This window comes from Trachemys scripta, chromosome 5, assembly GCF_013100865.1.
Source record: "Trachemys scripta elegans isolate TJP31775 chromosome 5, CAS_Tse_1.0, whole genome shotgun sequence".
In the NCBI taxonomy this organism is placed as follows: domain Eukaryota; kingdom Metazoa; phylum Chordata; order Testudines; family Emydidae; genus Trachemys; species Trachemys scripta.
In genome coordinates, this window is record NC_048302.1 from 60,178,211 (window position 1) to 60,203,803 (window position 25,593).

At 38.9% G+C, this 25,593-nt stretch overlaps 1 protein-coding gene across 2 annotated transcripts; it reads left to right on the forward strand.

The window, feature by feature from the left end:
* The first annotated feature begins 1,258 nt into the window (after positions 1-1,258).
* TDO2 (tryptophan 2,3-dioxygenase) lies at positions 1,259-24,291 on the forward strand. 2 transcript variants are annotated; one of them, XM_034770973.1, is made up of 12 exons: positions 1,259-1,378; positions 9,827-9,935; positions 12,521-12,611; positions 13,432-13,502; positions 16,000-16,127; positions 18,166-18,352; positions 18,653-18,760; positions 19,873-19,984; positions 20,303-20,360; positions 20,768-20,847; positions 21,851-21,941; positions 23,278-24,291. In XM_034770973.1, exons 1-12 carry the CDS (start codon positions 1,317-1,319, stop codon positions 23,429-23,431), a joined length of 1,251 nt encoding a protein of 416 aa, XP_034626864.1. In that variant the 5' UTR covers positions 1,259-1,316; the 3' UTR covers positions 23,432-24,291. The 2 variants fall into 2 exon arrangements, with proteins under 2 accessions (XP_034626864.1, XP_034626865.1); XM_034770974.1 differs by lacking the exon at positions 1,259-1,378 and adding an exon at positions 9,286-9,446.
* Positions 24,292-25,593: the final 1,302 nt, after the last annotated feature.

The window sequence follows — 25,593 nt, forward strand, 5'->3', positions numbered from 1 at the left end:
TGTCTAAGTCCAGGCTGGAGGGAGCTGCCAACCTACACATGGATTCATGACCCCTCTGCTGGAATTAGCTATTCCATGGAGTTGGCTATTTCATGCGAGAAAGGTTGTAGCCTTCCATATAACCTTTAGCTCAGTGGTTAATACACTCACCTGTGATATGGGAGACCCAGATTCAATTCTCCTTTCTACCTGATGTGGAGAAGGTATTTACACACTGTTCAGGTGAGTACCCTAAGAAGTGGACAATAGAATCATTCCCACTCTCTGGACCAATGCATATGAATTATTTATAAACCGTGAAAGAGCAACAGCAGAGACTGAGAGAAACCCACACCAGAACATCCCATAGCCCAGAAGCTAGAGCACTCATCTGAGAGGAATAAAATCTCTTGTCGTCAGGCTGGGGAGCAGGCGGGAGGGAACAAAACTGGGCTGTCCCACATTCCAGGTGAATGCCCTAACCCCTGGGCTAAACATTATAAGAGAGGCATCCTCCACCTCCTCCATCTACCCCTAGCTATTCTGTGTTGAGTCAGGTATGCTCTGAACATGCCTATGGGTCCTGATCCTGTAGTCAACATAGGTGGGGGAACATCTAGCTTGGGGATCCTGGTGGGGGTTAGGTGCCCAGACTGAGGTGGCGGTGACAGAAACACAGCATGTCAACATGCTACTGACAGAAACACAGCTTCCCAGGGAGCATTAACTTTGGAAATGTAGGCACCTAGAAGGGAGGGGGCAGTTGAGCAGGAGTCTAAATGGTGGATGTAGGTGCCTAAGTCCTTTTGTATATCTAGCCCTTTGTGACTTGCTTACCAGAGGTGCTGCTTTCAGTCCAAGCAAACAAACCAGATTTCGTTTGAATCAGCCTGAACATTATCACCACTGAGAGAGGATAAACTAATCCAGCCACCAGGAAGGAGTGAGGGGTGGGGATGACAGAAGACACTGTTAATTGGATGCCTATTCCCCTGTCCAGCCATCTGTTTCCAGATGCTATAGCATTATAACTCTAAGCCCTGCCCAAGAGAACATGGCAGTTGAGTTGAAGGCCACACAGTCGAGTTCCAAGAATGTCAGTGTTTTCCTAGTCTGAGTTTAGCCTCATGATGGAACAGAACATTCTTACTGTACAGTTACAATTAGAGTTATTTATTGACTGGGATCTCAGTTCATCCCAGAATGCATCTGGCTTCCACACTGCAGAAACCTGAACAAGGTTAGGGGGAAGCACTCAAAGCTGATTTCCATTACAGCCTTGCCTAGTCTCCCACAGCAAGAGTAGCAGCTGCATATTTTGTTGCATCAGACCCTGAATGATTCTGGGTCTCAGACATGAAAATGGGAAAGAGGAAGATGTCACATTCAAGAGCAAAGGGTAATTCTATTAATTAAAATGACGGTTAAATTCTGCCCTGAGATGTATTCACATAAGGGAGCTTTATCTATACCCTGGAGCCCATTTGTGGTTGTGCTAGGGCAGTGGTTCCAAAACTGGGGTTCGTGAACCCCTGGGGGTTTGCAAAATGTTACAGGGGGTTCTCAGGAAAAAATACCCTAATGGTGGACAGAGCTGTCCCTAGGAACCCCAGGCAGCACGGGGCGAGCAGCATGGAGCCCCTGGACTTCCAAGAGCTAAGCAGACCAAAGCAAGCATATCTATCACACTGAGGAGATTTAAACTTCAAGACTCCTTATAAGAAATGGAAAGAGAGGTGGATATTTTTTGCTGTTTTTAAAATTAAATAGGTAGCTAGTCTTGTTTTTTAAATTATTATGAAGAACAAGTTTAAGCTTTGTTGTAATGTGCGTTGTTTGCCTGGACTGCTCAAGACCTGAATGCTTGTGTAGGAGGAATTCTTTGAGTTGGCTTCTTAAATACCTTCATGCTCTTTCACATCTGATACTCCTTGATGAAACATAGGAGCCTTGTCTTATAACAGGCTTATTCAAAGTGATACAAGCTACGAAAGTGGGATCTTGGAAGAGTGTTGCCATTTTCATAATGTAATAGAAATACTGCAATGATAAATAATAATTAATAATAGTGTGTAATAAGCAAGTCATAAAAACAAATTTTATATTTCCAAGATCACTGCTTTTATAATTTATACTCAGGTAAAGGAGAAAATCCCTGGAAATATTCATTTTTAGGAGGGGGTTCGCGAGACTTGACATTTTAATGAAAGGGGTTCACAGGTTGTTAAAGCTTGGGAACCACTGTGCTAGAGTAAAGGGACCATGAAGTACCTCCTGGCCAGCTATAAGGGCCTCTCCAGTAAAAGCAGAGCCAGCACCCAACAGGAGCCCTTGGCACAGGTTGTATGTCAAAGGCAGAAGGAGGCATAACTGGGTCATTACTCGCCAGTGGCCCACAGGGCCATTGTAGCTGGCCCACAATCTAAAGCAGTCTTCAGGGCTGTTCTAAACTTCACCACTGGCCAAACTACCACCTGGTAACCCTATGATTGCCACCTGGTGACAAGCCAGTTCCCTTCCACTGTCCTGGACTCTGTGCAGATCTCAGAACGGGCTGCTGATGAATCGGGGCCTATCAGGACTGAGATCCCCACTTTGAACTTTAGGGTACAAATGTAGGGGCCTGCGTGAAAAACTTCTAAGCTTAACTACCAGCTTAGCTCTGGTTCGGCTGCCACCATCAATGGATTCCCTCCCTGGGAAGTCTTGAAAAACCCTCACCAAATCCCTGGTGAAAACAAATCCAAAACCCCTTGGATCTTAAAACAAGGAGAAATTAACCATTCCCCTCCTTCCTCCCACCAACTCCTGGTGAATCAGTTCCAACCCCCCCCTGGGATCTACAACAGGGAGAAATTAACCATCCCCCCTCCTTCCTCCCACCAACTCCTGGTGAATCAAGATCCCTTTGGATCAGTTCCAACCCCCCCCTTTGGATCTAAAACAAGGAAAAATCAATCAGGTTCTTAAAAAGAAGGTTTTTAATTAAAGAAAAAGGTAAAAATCATCTCTGTAAAATCAGTATGGAAATTAACCTTACAGGGTAATTAAACTTAAAGAGCTCAGAGGACTCCCCTCTAGTCTTAGGTTCAAAGTACAGCAAACAAAGATAAACACTCTAGTAAAAGGTACATTTACAAGTTGAGAAAACAAAGGAAAACTAACACGCCTTGCCTGGCTATTTACTTACAAGTTTGAAATAGGAGAGACTTGCTTAGAAAGATGTGGAGAACCTGGATTGATGTCTGGTCCCTCTCAGTCCCCGAGAACGAACACCGTCCCAAAACAAAGAACACAAACAAAAGCCTTCCCCCCCCAAGATTTGAAAGTATCTTGTCCCCTTATTGGTCCTTTAGGTCAGATGCCAGCCAGGTTACCTGAGCTTCTTAACCCTTTACAGGGAAAAGGATTTTGGAGTCTCTGGCCAGGAGGGATTTATAGTACTGTACACAGGACAGCTATTACCCTTCCCTTTATAGTTATGACAGGGCCTTAGATCGCAACTAAGTCCCATTGATGTTAGCCCGTACAATCAAGGAATGACAGCAGTTTGTTTACTCTTGTTTTTATTGTTTTAAAATGGTCTCCAACTGTTCACTTAAGCCCCCCTTTTTTTTCACTTTTAGGGTGGGCAGAGTGAAGGAGGCTAGAATTTGACTGGCTGGAGCACAAAACTAGTCTGTCTGAACGAGTGAGAATGTGGCTTTTTAAAAATGGGTGCAGTGAGCACTGGCATCTTATATTACCAGCTGGTTTTACAAAGCAGGCAATTTACTGGAACTGTCCTGGCTAAATACCAACTTGCCAGTTTAAGTCCCACACTCTTCATCTTCACAGTAATTTACAGAAAGAGCAATAATCAGTATTTTTTCCCTCAAGTTAAACACAAAACTACTTCTAACCAGTCCTGCTGGAAAGGCTGAAATTGTGCACCTTCGAGAATAAACATGGTGTATTTAATCACCAAAACGTCATCTCAGTGTTATTTCAGTTGAAATCTGCAAAGAAATGGCAACTTACCTCTGAATGCAGAAGCAGTCCTTTTCTATGTGTTATTATAATGACTGAGATGGGGGTGAATAATGTACAACCACTATTGAACTCCCTTTTCCTGCACCTCACCTTAACTCCTGTTCAAGCACAGGCCAGAATTCTGTCTTTTCAGGACTTTCCAGAAAGTATTAGACAGAGGCAACCCCAGGCAATTGTTTTCAAAACGCTGCATTTATATGTTAGTAACAACTCCTGTTCATCTTCAAAGAGAGGGTACTGCAAAATTTGCTAGTAAACAAATCTTTAATACAAACAAAGAAAAATATTGTAAACAATATTTTGAAATAACTGTTAAACAAAAACTATTAAGTAGTAATTCCAATATTTTTTTTCTAGATGGTTTTTCATAAACTCTTTCTGCTGCTATTAAGACTGTCAGACTTCTAGTTAAACCTCTATGTTTTACTTTAGCCAGCTGCAATAATCAGGGTGTGGGCAGTCATGCATAGTGGTCAGAGCAGGAGTCAGGCCTAATGGTCAGAACCAGGGTTGACAAACCTGTATTTCAAAAATGAAATGAAGATGAAATCACAGATGAGATGGGCAGGCCATGTTACCAGGATGTCAGATGAGGGAAATCAGATGGGGAGGGATAGCTCAGTGGTTTGAGTATTGGCCTGCTAAACCCAGAGTTGTGAGCTCAATCCTTGAAAAAGCCACATAGGGATCTGAGGCAAAAATCCATACTTGGTCCTGCTAGTGAAGGCAGGGGGCAAGACTTGATGACCTTTCAGGGTCACTTCCAGTTCTATGAGATAGGTATCTCTCCATATATGACTACCAAAGATCTTTTATGGTGAGGGAAAGTGCTCTCAGGGAGGCCAAAAGAAACATTTCAAGGACTCCCTCAAGTTATCTTTGAGCATTTCAACATAAATCCAGAGTTTTGGGAAGATCTCGCTCATCATTGTTCTACCGGGTGAAGTCTCGTCCATACTGGAGCTACATGCTCTGAGCAGAGGAGAACTACTGAGGCAGAGCAGAAGTGCTAGTAGCGTAAATCTCGCAACAGCAGCATGTCCGCAGTTAATCAAATAACCCATAGTGGCATTTCTTGTTCAGTGTGCCAGAGACAGCTCAAAGCTCAAATTGGCCTGATCAGCTACTCATGTGTTCACAGAAACCAAACCAATCAGTGATGTCCTGGTCATTTTCGAACTTGGACGAACAACAACATTTCAAAAATAAGGGACTGTTTTCTTAGCACCCTTGCCCCACCTCTCCTCTCAATATTCTTATTCTTATTATTTATTATTAAGAAGAAGAAGCACTCACCTACATTCCCCAGGGGTACTTCTTTCTGCTTTTTGCAGCACTCAGCAACTTCTGATTTTATTATACAGAGATGAAGAAATAAGGGACATCCCTTGTAATATGGGACTGTTGGCAACCCTAGTGAGAACAGACGGTCAAAACCAAAGACCGTATCAGGTGCCAGGCCAGGGGTCAGAGCCAGTATCAAGGTAAGGCGGAGGAGCAGGGTCCTGAATTAAGGGCAGGTCAGCAGGAACTGGGAGTAGATGGGGTCTGCAATGGGAGGACAGGAACCGGGAGCAGGCAGGGAAGCAGGAACTGGGAGCAGTCAGGAATACAGGGCTCAGGAGTCAGGTAAGCCAGTGGGATTCATATTTGCCACCAGCCAAGGATTCCTCGAGTTGCTCAGAAAACTTCTTGTTGTTACTTCCTGGTTTATATAGTACTCCCTTGACGATTGGGGCAGATGGCCCCTCTGCAAGCTGGCCTTTCCCTGGACCATTCCCTAATTACTCAGGTGAGCTGCTGGGTGGCAGTTATGGCCTGAGTAGTGTCTGTGGGCCTGGGTTTGAGGCCTGAGATCCCTCACACCCATAAATATAACAGTCCTATATTTCTGATATTCTCCAGAGGTGATTTTCCCAGTCTATTGTGTGCCAGGAGTCTGAATTCTTGGTTGAGGGGATCTGGCTATGGAACAATCTTCCAGAAGAGATCAGGTGAATCCCGTTTTGGGAAAATGCTTCAGAAAACTTCCTCTTTGGAAAAAGCCTTTCTACCATAAAAATGACATTTGCAACACTGACACCCCTCCACTTTTGAAGGATACAATCTGGTTTGCTGATATCTCATGTGAAACCAAGGGGAAATGTATCCATGCTCCTCTCAGCACTATACTGAAATGTCAAAAGATTCACCTTTCAGCATAAAGACTCAAGAGCAGAGAAGAGAAGTCATTGGCATCATCCCTTGAAATCGCACACCTAGCCAAGAAGTCAAATAAGGAAGGCGTTCTGCCATCATACTGATTTTTAAACACTATGTGAGGGACCCACCTATTAATGATTTTCTTATTCTAAACATTACATCCTAAATTTTCAAAAGTGAAGATTTATCCATGCAGCCACATGCACTAGGATTCATAAAACACATGTAGACTTAAGTTTTCAAAAGGTGCTAGTGATTTTGGCTGCCTCAGTTTTTGGCTACTCAATTTGATCCCCTCTAGAAGGGCCTCAATTTTTCAAAGTGCTGAGCATGCTCCTTCTGAAAATCCATCATCTTTAAAGTATGTCAACTTTGGCATCCAAAATCACTAGCTACTTTTGAAAACTTAGGTACCTGTGTCTTCTGAATGTCAGTTCACGTGACTGCATGGATAGATCGGTGACAGCCAAAGGAGCTGAGTAAGACTAAGTGACTGTAATGACTATTGGTGCTCAGATTATTCTGTCATTCTGGGGTCTGGTTGAACATCTTGTTGATTTATGGCTCTGGGGATCCCACACTTCTGCATTGATGCAGCAATACTGAATGTACAGTCTGCAGAATTCTCATGTATATTTTCTTAATATCAGCATGATGCACCTTAAGCATGGTTAGCAGATTTTATTTGTGGCCCAGATAGCACTTGAGATGAGCCATTCATACAGCCCTTTGGCCAATATCTTTGTGATCTTTTGAAGATGTTGGAAATAATTATTTTGTATCTTGTTGGACATTTATATTTCATATTATTACATAACTGAGATCCTTGGCTGCTGGTGAAATAGTAGAGAAACTGCTGGAAGATGCAGATGTGAGAATATAGGACACTAGGCCATAGGTGGCACGTGAGTCTTTTGTTTGGGGATGCTACTCCATAGTTTTGCCTTGTATTTACTAAACCAAATGATGTACAGGAAGACTCACGTGCAAAGGTGGTGGGCTTCCTGCTTTCCAAAGCTCATTTGAAATCTCTAGTAAATCAGTACTGCTGACAGACAGATTTCGAATGCAGGGGCGGTGGCCAACTGCATAGGCAGCACCAAAGCCTCCCTCTGGAGCAGGAAGGCAGTCTGAACCCATGAGCAGGTGGATGGCAAGGCCGAGGGCAGGCAGCAGGACGGGGGGGAGCCAGGCCACCCACCCGGCAAAGGCAGGAAAAGGAAGAGGGGCATCCACCCGCCATAGCATGGAGGGTTGCTGAAAAGTGAAAAACAATGCAAATGATAAGCCTCCAAAGGGAGGTGACACGCATCCAGCATTTCCCCCCCTTCATGGCCAGCCTCTTTTTCCTGATTATTTGGGCAAATTATTTTGGGGAGGCTTAGCCTCCCCAAGCCTCTTATATGCGCTGCCCATAACTAGGGCATTTGGAAACGTGGTGAATTGAATGTTTTCTGAGCTATGCCACAGTGGAGCAGTATACAAACAAGCTACTTGTTTGCTGTTATTGGGAAGTGGAGGATATTTCCCCCTATGCACCACAAAATTTGTTTGGCAACTTCTGGCAGGCACACTCCTGCTTCCATATGTCTCATCCAAAAGCATGGAGAAATGTATCCACCATTCTCACATCATTACACTGAAATGTCAAGAGTCACCTGTATAAACAGGAAAGTACTTGGCATCATCCCTCAAAAATACACACCTAGCTGAGGAGCCAAATGGGGCCAGTAGTCAGAAGGAAATTATAAATCTTTGTCAATGAGGCGACAGTGGTGTTCAGAGTACTGTGATATTTTCCATTTCCATTTATTATGCTTTATGGGTGTTACGAAGGTGATGGGGTTCCCCGCCCCCAAAGCTATTTGGGTCTCATCAGATGCCTAGCCCTTTAACATAGTTTAAGCATTTTGGAGATGTCAGGAGGAATTTTCTGTCTGACCTATACCTTATGTGATTGATTGTTCAGCTATTGGTGAATCAGAACAGAAAGTGTTCAAAGTACTGTGATGTTTTTTGCACTGCATCAGCAGAATGCCCCATCATTCCTGCTTGGTTGCTCCAGTCACTCAATCTTCTCTTTACATGGCTAATGTGTTAAAAGCACAATTTATCTTTTTATTTGTAAAGACTTTAAAGTCACTTGATTTGGGAGCTTATATCTTCCATTACCACACACCCCGGGTATGAAAATGTATTAGTTCATAGGGGCAAGAGCAGCTGACGGCACCAGAGGGTTCTCATGACGTATCAGAGGCAGACTCTGATGCTTAGGGGAGCGGCCGAAGTGTTTACAATAAAACAGAACATTGATAATGTTTCTCTTGAAAATCCTGGAAACTTGGGAGCACAGAGCAGAAAGAGCCATATCTCAACTACTCCAACATATGTATACGTTACTCCATTGTGGTTAAGCTGATGATTAAACAGAACTGCGTAACCATTGTCAACTAATATGAATGGGATTTTTACTTGGGAATATATTTCAAGAGTTAAGAAACCCTACTATATTTAAACCACTGGGAAGTTATTTGTCCTATGAGAATTTACATGGATATTTATTAATAAAATAATTGTTTTGCTTTTAATTGGCAAGTGACTGTGTAAGTAATCTTTAAAAAAAATGTTTTTTGGAGTTAATTCCAGAAGGGGTTCAGGCCATCTTTGGGATATAGTCCATCTCTGCCCAATACAGACTTCACTCTTTTTTAATCAAAAGTGCCTTCAAATTTTGACTTTGGGTTTAAAGATTACAATCCTGTTTCAGTAATCCATGAGATTCAATATTTAGAGCCATATTCTGCCCTTGACTCATGCACAGAATTCCCATTGATTTTTTTTATTTGTATTAGCTTTGATCCCAGAGTATGTGCCTGACTGAAAATGACCAAGGTCAGAAGAACTTTAGTGAAAGCTGCTCACAGTATGTGATATTTGACCAATGTGAGCATTGCAACTCTTCTTGTTTTGGGTGACTCAACTAACTAAACAGCTAATAAAACAAATACTTACTGAGGTTTGTGTCCGGGTACCTTCTGTAATAATTACTGAATGACAGGGTTGGGCAGATGGAGTAGTAGGGGATTGGCCTTTACACTAAGATCAGGTTACATAAAAGGCAGCTACAGCAGGTTTGGGAATGTTAGTAGAATATATCCCTGGGGAACATTGCTCAGCGAGTTATTGGATTCTGGAGCCATGAGTGGGTGCCCATTTTGGGGGAACAAATATCAGTGAGTATATTTCTTTATTTACTGCATAATGTCAGTTAACAGGATAGATACAATGTGAATGTTAAGTTTAAAATTCAAAAGGAGGATATTAACTACCAAGATTTAAATAACTATATAGACAACACTGAATGAAGGAAGCTGGACTAAGAATTCTTTTGAGTATTGGCTATTGGGATATAGTAGCTATGAAAGTACTTAGATACTATAGTGATGTGTATGCTATAAAGGTTGAAGATAGATACATGCTGTTTATTTTGCTTATCATATATGTTCGCGAAACTGAGCCACCGAAGCAGATCAATGCTTAAATTTTAGGCACAATTACTGCTCTGACATTTTTAGCTCAGTTATTTTATTTAGTAATTTTCTTTTATTCCTAGATTTAATTTTAATAAACTGTCTTTGGAGGATGAGGAAGGAGAAGACAAGTCACAAGAAGGGCTGAATAAAGCCAGCAAAGGTGGACTTATCTATTGCGACTATCTACATGTAAGTGTGAAGATTGGATTATGTTACTGCCCTGATGCCTGTTACAATTTGAGATGTTGACATATGGCACTTTCCTTTCCCTTCTTCTGCCAGCAAAGGCCAACAATCAAGGCAAGTCCTTCTGATCCCTGTTCCACTCCCAGCTCTCAGGATGTATCCACAGGCATCTATATCTCTTGTCCTTTGAGTTAAACAAACTCCCACCCCAGATTCCATGACAGCTCACATACCCGTTAATATTAATGGGATGCTTGATTATTTTTTAACTTGTTGAGAAAACAATTATTTTAGCCCTGCAGCTAAATTGTGAATGGAGAAGGGTTCAAGTAGAGAGTTACACTGAGATGCATATAACACATCACCTTGATAAATCACAGCAAAGCAGAAGATTCATTGTTTTGGCAGATGGTTACCCAGGGCAAACTTTCAGTATGCTCAGCAGGGGCTCTGCAGTTCTCATTAGCCATTGTGATTAAATCCCTGAGCAGTAATCTGAAAAAAAAAAGGTTTGTGTTTGTAAAATGTTGTAAGTTTAGCTCATGGACCCAGTTCTTTCATCAGTTGCACTGATGTAAACTGAAATAAGTTAAGTTACTCTAGACTTATACAGAATTTGTCCTAAAATTTATATAATTACATTTAAAAAAACAACCTTCATTAAAAGAACAATGTCAAGCACTCAGAATTTAGGAAATGCCAGTAATATGATTCCCGGGCAACTTTGATTCAGCATGTTTGTGTGTCTGCATACAATACGGTCTTTAATAAGATGATCACCAGAGCATTTTTTTCTGCAGGGCTTCTGCCTCACTGAAAATTAATTTCATTCACATATGATTTATAGACTACATTAGCTATTTTCCTTTCCCATCCCTTCCTTATCTTCTTTAATAAAAAGCAAATGAAAAAGCTGTTCAAATGGCTTTCTGAACTATACTGCCTGAAAGAACGCATGAGTATCTAAAAGTCAATAGATGGCTAGATTTTGCCATTTTTCTTCATGTTAAAGATTAATAGATTTTAAGACCACAAGTACCCATTGTGATCATCCAATCTGGCCTCCTGCATAATACAGGCAATTTGCCTGAATTAATTCCTGCTTCAAGTTCAATAGTAGTTATTGAACTAGAGCATATCTTTTAGAAAAACAGCCTATCTTGATTTAAAAACTTCCAGTGATGAAGAATCCATCACAACCCTTGGTAATTTATTCCAATGGTTAATTGTCCTCACTGTTGAAAAATTGTGCCTTATTTCTCATCTGAATTTGTTGAACTTTAACTTCCAACCATTAGATCTCATTATAGTTTTGTCTGCAGGACTAAAGAGCCCTCTATCAAATTTCTCTTCTCTATGTAGGTATTTAGAGTGTGATCAAATCACCCCTTAACATTCTCTTTGATAAACTAAATAGACTGAGCGTCTAGACTTCCAGTATCTCTCATAATTAGGGCCCTACCAAATTCATGGTCCATTTTGGTCAATTTCACAAGCATAGGATTTTAAAAATCATACATTTCATGATTTTAGCTATTTAAATCTGAAATTTCATGGATTTGTAATTAAATATATGGAGATAGGTATATCTCATAGAACTGGAAGGGACCCTGAAAGGTTATTGAGTCCAGCCCCCTGCCTTTACTAGCAGGACCAAGTACTGATTTTGCCCCAGATCCCTAAGTGGCCCCCTCAAGGATTGAACTTACAACGCTGGGTTTAACAGGCCAATGCTCAAACCACTGATCTATCCCTCCCCCCTTGAGGCTTGACCCAAAAAAGGAGTTGGGAGGGTTACAAAGTTATTGTACAGTTGGTTGCAATACTGCTACCCTTACTTCTGTGCCGTTTCTGGCAGCGACACTCTGCCTTCAGAGCTGGGCAGCTGGAGAGTGGCAGCTGCTGGCCAGGAACCCAGTTCTGAAGGCAGAGCAACTACCAGTAGCAGCACAGAAGTAAGGGTGGCATGATACGGTATTGCCAGCCTTGCTTCTGCGCTGCTGCTGGCAGAATGCTGTCTTAAGAGCTGGGTGCCTGGCTAATGGGCACTGCTCTCTGGCCACCCAGCTCTCAGATAGTGCAGAAATAAGGGTGGCAATACTGTGACCCTCCAAAAATAACCTTGTGACCCTCCCCCCTTCTGCTGCCTTTTGGGTTAGGACCCCCAATTTGAGAAACGCTGGTCTCCCCCATGAAATCTGTATAGTATAGGATAAAGGCACATAAAAGATCAGATTTCACGGGAGGAGACCAGATTTTATGGTCCGTGACATGTTTTTCATGGCCATGAATTTGGGAAGGCCCTTCTCATAAGGTATGTTTTCCAAATAGTATCTTACTCTGCCAATAGCTCCACTGAGGGTGGGAGAATCATATTTCTTTCATCTACTCCCAGATATAAACAACAGAAAAAATCAATGGATTGGTTCACTATTAAAGTGCAGAATAAATAAAATGCAACTAAAAACCTGTGGGTTTTTTTGTTTTTGTTTGTTTTTTGTAATATTCACATAAGTTCCCATCAGGAACATTTTGTTGAAAACCAACAGTGGAGTTTGAGATTATTACAAAAATTCTTTCTTTTAAAGCTGGACAAAATATTGAATGCTCAAGAGCTGCAGAGTGAAAAAAAAGGAAACAAGATCCATGATGAGCATCTTTTCATTGTGACCCATCAAGGTAAGCTACAGGACAGAAAAAGGTTGTTGTTTGGTGCAATCACACCATTTGTTTGTTTGGTGCTAAAACGTGCACAGAAATTGTTTTGATTTTGGATACAGTTATAAATTCCTACACGAATACCAGCTTTCTCTTCCATTTCCATGCCAATACAGTATTTGTGTGTGTGAGTCCATAATCCATACCTGAAGAGTTTTAGTAGAGAATGAGAATACCCCTCAACATAATTAATTATATACATAAGAATGGAGATGGCTTAGTGACCTAAGTCTCAGGTTTAGAACACCTAGACTCCTCAGAACTGTAGCTTCAATTGTGGTGGAGCAGATTCAGCCATCTAAAATAGTAAAATGAGTACTATGCTGTTTACTGTATTTGGGTCTTTTTTAGAAGACATCCTAAAACTGAGGTTCTGTCTTAGCTGTTTGGACATTACACATCTCATGGTGCTTTGTGTAAGAGGACTGGTTTGTCTTGGTAGCCTGGCCAGGTTTTCCCCTCTGCCCAACTGTTGTTAATATGCTATATGCCACCCTAGAGTTCTAAAAGAGAATATACTGTAATTAGTTCTGTTAACAGTCTCAGGTGCTAAATTAGTCCATGCAACAATGGTCTGAAGAAGGGAGAGATTCTTTAAACAGCAGGTACATTTGTAAATCAGTATTTCTTACAACCCAATCACATGGAAATAGAACATTAATTTTAAATTAAGGTTTAACAATAAATTTGAAAATTAACCTCCTAATCTACTTGCCTAACTTCTTTCTACATACCAGCAATGGCAATGAAATTAACACTAACAATGCCTTTTTTATTGTAGCTTATGAACTTTGGTTTAAGCAGATTCTGTGGGAACTGGACTCAGTTCGGGTGATCTTTCAGAATGGCCGTGTAAGTTATATACAAATATTTATTGTATGAAAACCCAAGCCTCTTTCTGAAAGTTTGATTTTTACCAAATCAACACATACCCCAAAAATGAGATTTAAGGCTGAAATTCAGCTCTTTAGTGATACCACTTTAGTGATACCACTATCATAATGGTAGTCCACATATTTTGATCTGTAAAATCATGCACTGTTCTGAGGACTGTATCCTCTAAAGTAACTGACCCACACAGATCACTCTTCAGGAGCAATCACTTTGGCCAAACTACTCAAGAGCTCTGATGATGGTTATCTGTGTGGGTTGCAAATACTAACCTAGAATTATTTTACTGCCAAAAAAGCATGGCTAAGAGAAAAATTATAAATAATATACTAGAGGACTTTTTCCTGTTTTATATACCAGCAATTTTATACAATTCAATGTCCCATAGGCCATCTATCTGTCTATATTTTTTTAAAATAGCAAAATTATTTAAAATTATTATTTGTATGTTGAAAGTGTCCCTTACCTCTGAAATTTCTGGTCCAGAAAATATTATGCAAAATATTTAATGTTTTTTTTTTATCCATCAGTATATAAATTGCTGGTAAATAAAATAGGAAAAAAATCTCTAGTATTTGGATGTGATTTGATGAAACTGTTGAGGGGAATTATCACATCAACAGCAGATGGTTATATGATGAAACCTGAAAAAAAAAAGTGAATATTTTGAGCATTTATTAACACTGCCCCAAAGTGAAATTCTTTATACACTTATGAATTGTAATGACAAACTCTTGAGTTTCCTCTGATGCATTGTCAATCAGAGATGGCTGCTGTATGGGATTTTAATAATAAACTGATAGTTGTAAATGAAAATCCAGCACTTGTGGATATTATAAAGACACATAGCATTGTTTGGAAGTAGACCTTGTAGTAAAATGTGGGGAAAAAGATGCAAAAAGTTTCATGAAAAATTCCCCCCCCCCTTTTTTTTTTTTGCTGAAATGTAATATGTTGATTATTTTTTGTTGAAATCTGAAATTCAGAAAATTTTAACCATCTCTAAAATGGGATATGTTTCTCCATGAAAGTAATATTTTGTTGAAATGTAATTTAAAATGTTGTTGAAAAATTGAAATTCAGAAACCAGTGGGAGGATTATGAAAAAGATTAAAATGTAGCATTTTCATCCCTCGTTTGGTATTTCTTGGTTATACTCATTGACTGCCTTAGCAATCTCAAGTGGAAGCCTGACCCCATTGAAGGCAATGGCCGTGTTGACACAAAGTTGACTTGGGAACTGCTCTGCAGTTCCTTCCCCACTCACTTCTCCTATTTCTTCCTTTATCCCCTCTTCTGTTTGCTAGCAAGCATCTTCTCAGCTGTGCCACACCACTTTCTTAGCCACGTTACCTCTCCTGTTTCCTCTGGCCTGCTTCTCCATTTACTCTAATTGAATTACACTGTGAATGACTTTGGCCTAGACTTTCAACTCTTTCAGTTTTCAGAGTGGTAGCTGTGTTAGTCTGTATCAGCAAAAACAACGAGGAGTCATTGTGGCACCTTATAGATTAACAAATTTATTTGGGCATAAGCTTTTGAGGGCTAAAACCCACTTTATCAGATGCATGGAGTGGAAAATACAGTAGGAAGATATATATAGCAGTACATGAAAAGATGGGGGTTGTCTTACCCAGTGGGGAGTTGAGACAAATCAATTAAAGTGGGCTAGTATCAACAGGATGAAAAATCACTTTTGTAGTGGTAATCAGGGTGGCTCATTTCAAACAGTTAATAAGAAGGTGCGAGTAACAGTAGGGGCAAATTAGCATGGGGAAATTAGTTTTTTTTTTTTAGTTCTTGTAGTGACTCATCCATTCCCAGTCTTTATTCGGGCCTAATTTGATGGTGTCCAGTTTGCAAATTAATTCCAATTCTGCCATTTCTCTTTGGAGTCTGTTTTTGAAGGGTATTTTTTTTAAATTGCCATTTTTAAGTCTGTTGTTGAGTGTCCAGGGAGGTTGAAGCGTTCTGCTACTGTTTCTTGAATGTATAATTCTTGACATCTGATTTGTGTACTGCTATATATATCTTACTACTGTATTTTCCACTCCATGAATCTGATGAAGTGGGTTTTAGCCCATGAAAACTTATGCCCAAGTAAAATTGTTAGTCTATAAGGTGTCACAACTCTTTCAGTAACTTTTTGAGTTAAAAACATGGGAAAAATAACTCCTTTATAACTGACCCAATTAGAATGAGTAAGCAGCCAGAGCAAAAAGCCCTCACAGTTGATCTTTTGTGTATATATAAAGCCTAAAACGTATGATCTTAGTTATATGCATGAGTCTACATTAAATACAAACTTTGCTATTGATTTTTACACGGAATACACTGAGATACTGCAGTGATGGGTGAATAACATCCTAAAAGAGATTGATGGGTAGAACACACAGGTATAAATGGCTTATCAGCTCAACATTCTCAATCTGGTCATAAATATTTCTTTTCTAATAAGGTGAGAGATGAGAGAAACATGCTCAAGGTTGTTGCTCGAATGCACAGAATTTCAATGATCCTTAAATTACTTGTGGAGCAATTTTCGGTTCTAGAAACTATGACTGCATTGGACTTCTTTGATTTCAGGTAAATATTATTTATTATTTATTGATTAGCATCAATGCTTATGTAACTGTCCTCACTAGAGCTAACAGTGCGGTTTGAATCCAGGACTTTCAGAACTGAAAGACTGAGCCTCTACCACTCAGCTGAAGAACTAAATCAATTAGGTCAGCACCAGGGCTGGGTCCAGCGTTTTTGCCGCCCCAAACGGCGAAAAAAAGAAAAGAAAAAAAAAAAAAGCTGTGATCAGCGGCACTTCGGCGGCAGCTCTACCGCCGCTGCTTCATTCTTCTTTGGTGGCAATTTGGCAGCAGGTCCTTCCCTCCGAGAGGGACTGAGGGACCTGCGGCCGAATTCCTGCCGAAGAGCCGGACGTGCCGCCCCTCTCCGTTGGCCACCCTAAGCACCTGCTTGCTGCACTGGTGCCTGGAGCCGTCCCTGGTCAGCACAATGAGTGTGTATTTTGAAGAGAAGCAGCTGTATTAATAAAAGATAAAGATCAATAATGGTCTCTAACTTGATTGCAAGTCCAATGTATTCTGAGGTTTTTAAACAGATGTTTGTCTTAATTATTTGTATCTGACTTTGCTAGCTGAGATCACCATTACAAAACTAAAATAACAGTATGTAAATAATCAAAATGTCCTGTCATTTGGTAATGCCAAGTTAAGACTTAGCAATTTCCTTACACTATTCACAGCCACATGTTCTCTGCAACATTTTATGTCAATTCATAAACTTGTGTGGGTGAGAGAAACCCATGTTCCACATCTAGCGCATGAGCTAGATGTTTTAACCCACTGGTTCTGGGGCTTCACACATCTAAACTTCAAAAGGTTTGCAGTGGTCCTGGATCACTGAAATATAATGTTTCCAAAGCCTGTGGGAAGCAGCATGTTGCTGCCAGCTTTTTGCCACTGACCCTCCATCTCTCTACACTTCCCCATTTCCCTACCAGGAATTTCTCCTCTCCATCTACCGATAGAAGCAGACAGTATTGCCTGGAAGCTTGTATAGCTCTTTCTGGCTGCTGGCCTGGCTTCTGGGATCCATCTGCCTGTCTCGCTTCTAGGAAAGAACTCCTAATTTCACACCCAAGCTCCACTATTGCTCAATGCACCCCCATTTCTAACTTTCCCGTGGTTTCCACTTGGGTCACATGTGGTCATGTCATCCAGTTCCCATCCCTTCATGGATCCTTTTGGCAACCTATATATTTGCCTTCTAATTCTCCACTTTTTACTACCACTTCATAATACCCCAGAAAACATCACTCATGGTCCTTAAAGGTTGCCATAATCCTTTTCTCCCATTTTTAAATTAAAAAAAAAAAAAAAAACAGGGAGAGAGAGAGAAAATAAGTGGATTAACCTTCTAGTTTGAGAGATCCTCAAATGCAATTTTCAGAAATGTATTATTGTATAATAGGCAATTATACAACCAAGTCAACAACTTTCAATTCCATTATTATAACCACAGTCTCCCTTATTTTTGAACCACTAAATTTGCCAGGAAATGGGAATCCTGGCTATCCTTATTAATTAATTCTTCCAACTTGCCAACATGGTTTAATTTTACATCAATCCCACATAATAAAAAACTAGCCATGGTGACACCGACACCTTATCCTTTTGTCCAGAAAAAAACCCAGACAAAACATTGTTCTGATCTATGGAATAATTTAAACACCAATGAACATATTATAGTTTATTTTAATTTTAATGACTCAAGACACCTTTCTTAATACCTGTTTGGCTATGTATGTTTAGAAATAAATTAATATTCATATTAAATTTCCCTCTGAACATGTTTTTTTTAAATATTAATTTCAATATATAATTTGTTGTTATTTATTTTAAAATAAAGAAATCAGATTTTCATTGTGATATCTGGGTTGCAACAAAGGAAATGTCAATGTTGCGGTATATCAGAGCGTCTATTTGATATGCTTTTAATGTTAGAAATGTCTAAATAGTTTTTTTTAGTTATGGATAGGAAAACCACAAAATACCCTTATTTTTGAAATAATATGTCATTACTCTATCTTTTTCCATACCCAAAGAGATTACTTAAGCTCAGCATCAGGTTTTCAGAGCCTGCAGTTTCGCCTGTTAGAGAATAAGATTGGTGTCCCACAGAGCCTGAGAGTCCCTTATAACAGAAGGCATTACCGTGATAACTTCAAGGGACATGAGAATGAACTGCTGCTTAAATCAGAGCAGGAGCCAACACTTCTGCAATTAGTGGAGGTAAGTGTTTAAGTGTAGATCTGCCCTATTTTAAAGTAGTATTCTTACCCTATTTTTGGAAGGAGAAATTGATTGAGCGAGAAATTCCCAGTTTCTCAAAGGTATTTAGGCATTTTATTGAAATCAATGGGAGTGAGATGCCTAAACATTTTTTTGGGCTGAAGTGACTTGTCCGGGTCTACAGAGGGAGTCAATGTTAGATGGGATTAGAAGTGCGAAGTTTGTCTTCCAACTCTGGGATCATTTAAGAGTAAACTCATGATCTGTATCACCTATTTGCTTTGTTATTTTATTTTTAAGGCATGGCTGGAAAGAACACCAGGACTAGAACCAGAAGGATTTAATTTCTGGGGAAAATTTGAAGTGAATGTGTTAAAAAGTCTAGAAGAAGAACTGGCAATGGTTCAGGTAAATTATGTATCCTTAGTCTATCAATAAGCATAAGATATGTGATAAAAGAAGATCCTGCCATTTTAGTTAACATTTTAACCCAATCACTGTTCCTTTCCCTTGGTTCATTCAGTCTTAAACAAACTTTGTTTTTAAGGAGCAATGGAACTATGCACTTGTTTCGGGCATATATGGGCCAGTTTATAATTTGACTTCTAAAACGTGTGCTATTTGAGTGATTTTTTGATTGCAAAAAACAGGGTTGAAATCCTGACTCCAGTGAAATCAATAAGAGTTGTGCCATTGACCTCACTGGGGCCAGAATTTCACCCCAGGCACTTGAGTCTGAAGATCAAAGTGCAGCTCTTCTAAGAACAAGCCCATGGGAATCCGTATGGAAGGAAATGTTTGCATACACCATTGTGAGGTGGAACTGTGCTGTTTCACATAGCTTTACGAAATGGTATATATGGGTTTGACAAGAAGGGATTTCCACATACTGATATTGAACTTATTGAACTATATATGAATATTAGCATGAGAAGAATGTTTTGCTTTTAAAAACAAATCATTTAGTTGCTCAAGAGGACAAAAAATATCTAGATGTGAATGATTATGTATCTAACAAAATTCTCTCGTGAATTTTGAGAATTCATTTTTGGAAATGAATTTCTTTAGGTCAAATCATATTTTTAATGAAAAAAATAATTCTGTAAACAAAATCCAGGAAATTTTGACCAGCTCTAAGATTGTCTTTCTAAATGTTGGGTTTCTTTTTCTTTCTTCATTCAAATGAAGAAACTATAAAATCAGACTTCTAAGAACTTAAGGACAGATTAAAAAAAAAAAGAATTATGTAATTGTGTTCCCATCTTGTGCATGCATTGATCTCAACTAGGTATGAAAACTGGCTAACTGATGTGGTGATTTAGGTACATTTGTGCATGCACTGGTTGTAATAATTGTGTTTTGCATAGGCAGTGGTATATCTAACTTGTTTGAAAACCTGGTCCTTACTCAAAATGTGTAAATTCATAGAGGTATGATGCTGAAAATTGCAACTGTATAATAAATAATTCAAAAACTGTAGGCCTCTTCTAAAAACAATTATTTTGTTTTATATTTTAAAGGCCAAACAAGAGTCAGAGGAAAAAGAGGACCTACTGGCTGAACTTCAAAAACAAAAAGAGATTCTTATTGCATTATTTGATGAAAAACGCCATGAACATCTTCTTAGTAAAGGTAGGTTATGTTCACATCTGGAAAAAGATAATTTGATAACAGTAACTGGACCTCTTGTGAAAAGAAGTTTAAAAATACAAGGAAGAAAGTTATCTTAGAAAGTTACTTGTGATTTGCTTTTTTTAAATCTTGAGTTTTATGATTTGGCAATTTTCCAGGTAATGGTGGAATTCTGTATACAGCTACTTTTGAAGCAACTCTGATAGCTAAACACTAGAATGTATACTTTTTTTCCTACCATATATTTTTGTATACTATAGTGGACTCTGGACATTTGCAGGAAAATTAACGCAAAAACTAACATCTGTAATTTTGCAGGAGAAAGAAGACTCTCTTATAAAGCATTGAAAGGAGCTTTAATGATCTACTTCTACAGGTACAGTAAGGTGATATTTCTGCAAGATTTAGTGGGAATGGTGACAAAAGGAAGAAGTCAAGGGTAGATGATGTATTATATACCACAAGTTGTGTATGTACACAATTTGCGATTTGTTGAAAAGCTATTCTAAATCATATACTGTACTTTAGCAGGGTCCTTAAATTCTCCTAAGGCCAAATTGCTATAAACATGGAACACAATGCAACTCACATTTTAGGAGGGTGAAAGCACCTATTAGAATACTGATTTTGTATTGGTAGAAGAAATTTGGGGGGGGGGGGGGGGGAATTACCAAAGTCAGTGCTATGCACACTTGAAGTGGTACTTTGACAAACATGGCACAATAAGAAAATATCAGTAAGGTAATAAGAACTTTCTTTGTGTCTTGTATTTCATTTTTCAAGAGAGGAGCCTCGCTTTCAGGTTCCTTTTCAGCTTCTTTCTTCTCTCATGGATATTGATATACTCATGACCAAATGGAGATGTAAGTTTCCCCTTCTTTATCGTGGTAGTATCTCTTTTAGGTACAAGATTGTTTTTCCCTTTATTACTATAGTTGTAACCAAGGTGTGTTCAATTAGAATTCAGAAGACCTCCTCCCCTTCTTATTCTAAGGACAACAGCTTTTGCTTTGATCTAGAGGGCAGGTGTGACACTTCCTTAGCTGTTGATGCATATACATGGAACAGCTATTGCCTTCCTTTTGAAGCTAAACCTATCACCTCCATGATGTGCCTCAAATTGGGGCACCATCTTTTTATCTCAGGCCTGGTCTATACTACCCGCCTGAATCGGCGGGTAGAAATCGACCTCTCGGGGATCGATTTATCGCGTCCCGTCGGGACGCGACAATCGATCCCCGAATCGGCGCTCTAACTCCACCAGCGGAGGTGGTAGTAAGCGCCGCCGACAAAAAGCGGCAGAAGTCGATTTTGCCGCCGTCCTCACAACGGGGTAAGTCGGCTGTAATACGTCGAATTCAGCTACGCTATTCACGTAGCTGAATTTGCGTATCTTAAATCGACTCCCCGCTGTAGTGTAGATGTACCCTAAGAGAACTACTGTATATTTCCCAGTTTCTCCCCTCACCTCATGACTCTTCTCTACCCAAACATTCTTTGCACTCTCTTACCCTCTGTCTACATAACAGGGTGAAACATGTTGCAATCTATGGGATGACAGTTAACAGTACTCCTTACTCAATATGCAACATGCTGAAGAGTGATAAAGTCTCCCTGATGACCTAGTGGGTCACTCTCTCTATGACCTTTATCTCTGATGTCCCAAGAAAATGGTCATAAGCATTCCCCTGAACCTCAGTACCTCACATGAAACTGTGATACAATACAACTTCTATCTGGCCAGCTTTAATTGGAATTTCAGTGGTCAACACCATTATAACCAAACCCTTGTTTGTATCCTAAAGCAGCAACTTAATATAAAAAGTAAGTTATAAATGCCAAATTCTATTGATTTCTGTTGCTTAGACAACCATGTCTGCCTGGTGCACAGAATGCTTGGCAGCAAGGCTGGCACTGGAGGATCATCAGGCTATCAGTATTTGCGCTCAACAGTGAGGTAAGCATGAAGAAAAAATATTTAAACTTCACAATATTATTCTTTACCACTCCTTAATCTGCATACAGTACATTACATTAATATGAATAATACTTTTCATTTCATCATATCCATGTAAAAAGTATTTTAGTATTAGTGAAAGATTCCAGAAAAAAAAAAAAAAAAAGAGTATAGGCCCAAACATATTGCTTATTTTCAATTAGTATTACATAACCAGTGTCTACCGACACTTTGAACATTGGCGTCTTTATATAAATAGCTGTGTATAAATAGCAGGAAAATGGTGACCTTTTATCTTAAAAGCTAAACTATTCTTTGAATTTAGGGACCGGGAACACTTGAACATATGCTGGTAAAAGATATTAGCTTTACTGTTTATGGCTTTTCAGTTCCTTTTTGTGTTTTGTCAGTCAACTTGTGAGAAAGAAGAGGGGTTTTGTTTTTTTTTCTCCTCCAAGTGACAGGAGGGGATAGTCCATAGAAGTCAATGCAGATGTGAAGATTGATTTATTACTGAAAATGCACAGTTTCAGTCATTTAATATTTTCTCATATCCAGTCAGTCGGTCAACCCTAAAGCTTATATCTGTACCTACACCTTGACAGTTGAGTTTTGTGCCTGGAGAGCAAAATGCAAAAAACACTTTGAATTGTTTGAAGCATACATGAAAACATCTCTTCCTCGAGCTGGAATCTTTTTGTTTTGTTTTTTTGGTAGAAGGTATTATGCAACTATTAGTTTCAAACACTCTGTTGCTTTTGCCAACAGCTCTCATATTGATTTAGCTCACTCCCCTGAAATGATGTTTGAGATAGTAATTGTCTGTAATTTTCATCAAACAGTCAAAGTAGAAATGCACCAGGTTTGGGGTTTTATTACAAATGTAACTTGGGCTAGGGTTACAAAAGGCTCTTAGGCTTTCCAGTGAACCTAAATTTCAAGCCTAAATCAGCTAATGACTGTGAGTAGAAGCCATGAAAAAACATGGTTTTGACATGAAGGCAGTTTTGGTTGAGTTTCACTTTGTGGCTCATTTAAGAATGAAAAATCATGGAGATTGAAACCACATGAATCCAAATCAACTTTGTGTCATTCAGCTCTAGTCTGAACTGCCACACTTGGTGGAAAAAATCTGAAGTCATAACTAGTGGATGTTTTCCATTAGAAGATCATGGGGGTTAGCTTGTGTAGTATATCATTCAAACACATTGGGAGTCCCCAGGACCCTTTGTAATGTAATTTGATAGATCTGAACCAAGATTAGGCTTTGTAGAGCCAATTATGGCCTCTCTAGGCTACCATATTAAAGTTAATGCATCTGATTTTATTTTTTCAGTGACAGGTACAAGGTGTTCGTAGATTTGTTCAACCTCTCAACATTTTTGGTGCCGAGACACTGGATACCAAAGATGAACCCAACTATTCATAAATTCCTTTACACAGCAGAATATTGTGACAGCTCCTACTTTAGTAGTGATGATTCAGATTAAAGAACCCTTCCATGGTGATCCATTTTAAAGAACTTTGAACTGTCATATGAACTGGTTTTGACCTTTTGTGAGGTCCCTTAAATTTATTAAATGTTACAAAGCATGTATATATATTTATGCACGCCAGGCTGTAAGATTTAAAGCATGTGATGAAATTTTGGACACATTAAAAATACTATGATTTAGAGATGATACTAACTACTACATTTGCATATTGAGGTATTTTTAAAACATTACAGAAATAAAAAGGCAGAGTTTGCTAAAGGAAACAATATACAGAGATATTAATGACATTTAGCAATACTGGATCAGTTGGATTTCTGTGGTTAATGCTAGGGATTCATTTTGCTCAGTATCTTTACAGAAATATTTCTGTTACCAAAAATCACATTAGGATTTCTAAAATTTCTTTGGATTATTTAAACTAAATTTACTCTTCCATATTTATGCTTATTTTTGCATTTCTGGCAGCTCGGACAATGAAAGTGGACTAATCAGTTTTACTTTTGTTTAGTTCATTTCTCGTCAATTTTCAGGTTTTCACACAGTAGCAAATGCTTGAGGATGATTATTATTTACTTTTTAAATATGTCCCTGTTGGGCATTTTTATTGTACTGAGATTTTTATACAGCTACATTTTAGAAAGTCTAAATATTGAGCTAAATTGGACCTGACAGTGTCCCTAAATAATTTATATGAAAAGAGAAAAATCTCGATTCTTATGTCATAATAAAAGTGTAATAACTATAAAACAGTAACAAAATAATTATCTGATATTCTGTTAAATACTTGTTATATACTTTATCTTTGTCTCATACTTCATTTTTTCACTTCAAATAAATGGCTGTTAAAAACTTAACTCTTTATTTCTTATTATTAATTCTTTTTATTTTAAAAGGAATTTAGTTGTATAAAATAGTTCCAGAATGAAGGCATTAGAAAGAGAAGTCCTTTTTATTTATCCAAAGTACTGGTATAGTAAGGATAGCAGTAATACAAAGTTCCATCGTACCATTCTGCTAATTTGCCTCAAATCAGGACTAAAACACATTACCTTAGAGAGCGTGGAGACAGTAGGTATTTCTGTCCATTAAGTCTTTGTATTTGAACACTACAGCCTGTTGAGATTGAGTCACAAATTATCAGGTGAAGTTTTAATACTCTTCATGCTTGTTCACTGGGAAATAGACTATCAATAGCAGTCAGATAGCAACAACTTTTAAACATAAGACCCAAACACAAAAAAATTCATTATTGCTCTTATCGAACCTCAGATGGAACTTGTACTAATGCTATTCTTCCGATAAGTAATAAATGCTACTGCTTAATTGTTCTCACCAGTCTTTTTCATATCCAAGGAAAACTTCTCTTACAGCAAATGGGCTTCATTAGAAAGCACAATAAATCCTGCATCTTGGCAGGGGGTTAGACTAGATGACCCTTGCGGTCCCTTCTAACCTCTGGTTCTATAATTCTATGAAACAATAGAAAAGTGTTCCAAATGGAGGCATTGTACTCCGCCTCCTTTGTGTTTTAGTTTCTAAAGTCTGCCTTTCAGAAACTGGATGCTATAGTAACTGTCTGTAGTTAGAACCCTTTTTAGTATCTCCACTGAGTGGCCTTACCTCACTGGTGTACAAAAGTGAAGTTGCAACCTCCCTCTTAATAGCCTAGACACATGTATTGCTACTAACTCAATTTTGCTAGCAGAACAAGTTACCAGCAAGACAACTTAAAGTAACACTACTTTTGCACTTAGGAATTTTCCCTCCTATATTTTGATAATCCAAGATCTGATTAACAGATTCATAGATTCCAAGGCCACAATCGACCATTATGATCATCTAGTCTTACCTCCTGAATAACACAGGCCACAGAAAAGCATCCAATATTGATTTTAAAATGGTCAGAGAGATAATCCACCATGACCCTTGGTAAGTAGTTCTAATGAATAATTACCCATTGATACAAAATTATGCCTTATTTCCTGTCAGAATTTGCCTAGCTTCAACGTCTAGCCATTGGATCATGCGATACCTTTCTCTGCTAGGTTGAAGAGCACATTACTTTACTTATAAGAGGAACACATATTTAATAGATACTTATAGACTCTAATCAAGTCACCCCTTAACCTTTTCTTTATTAAACCAGAATGACAAAT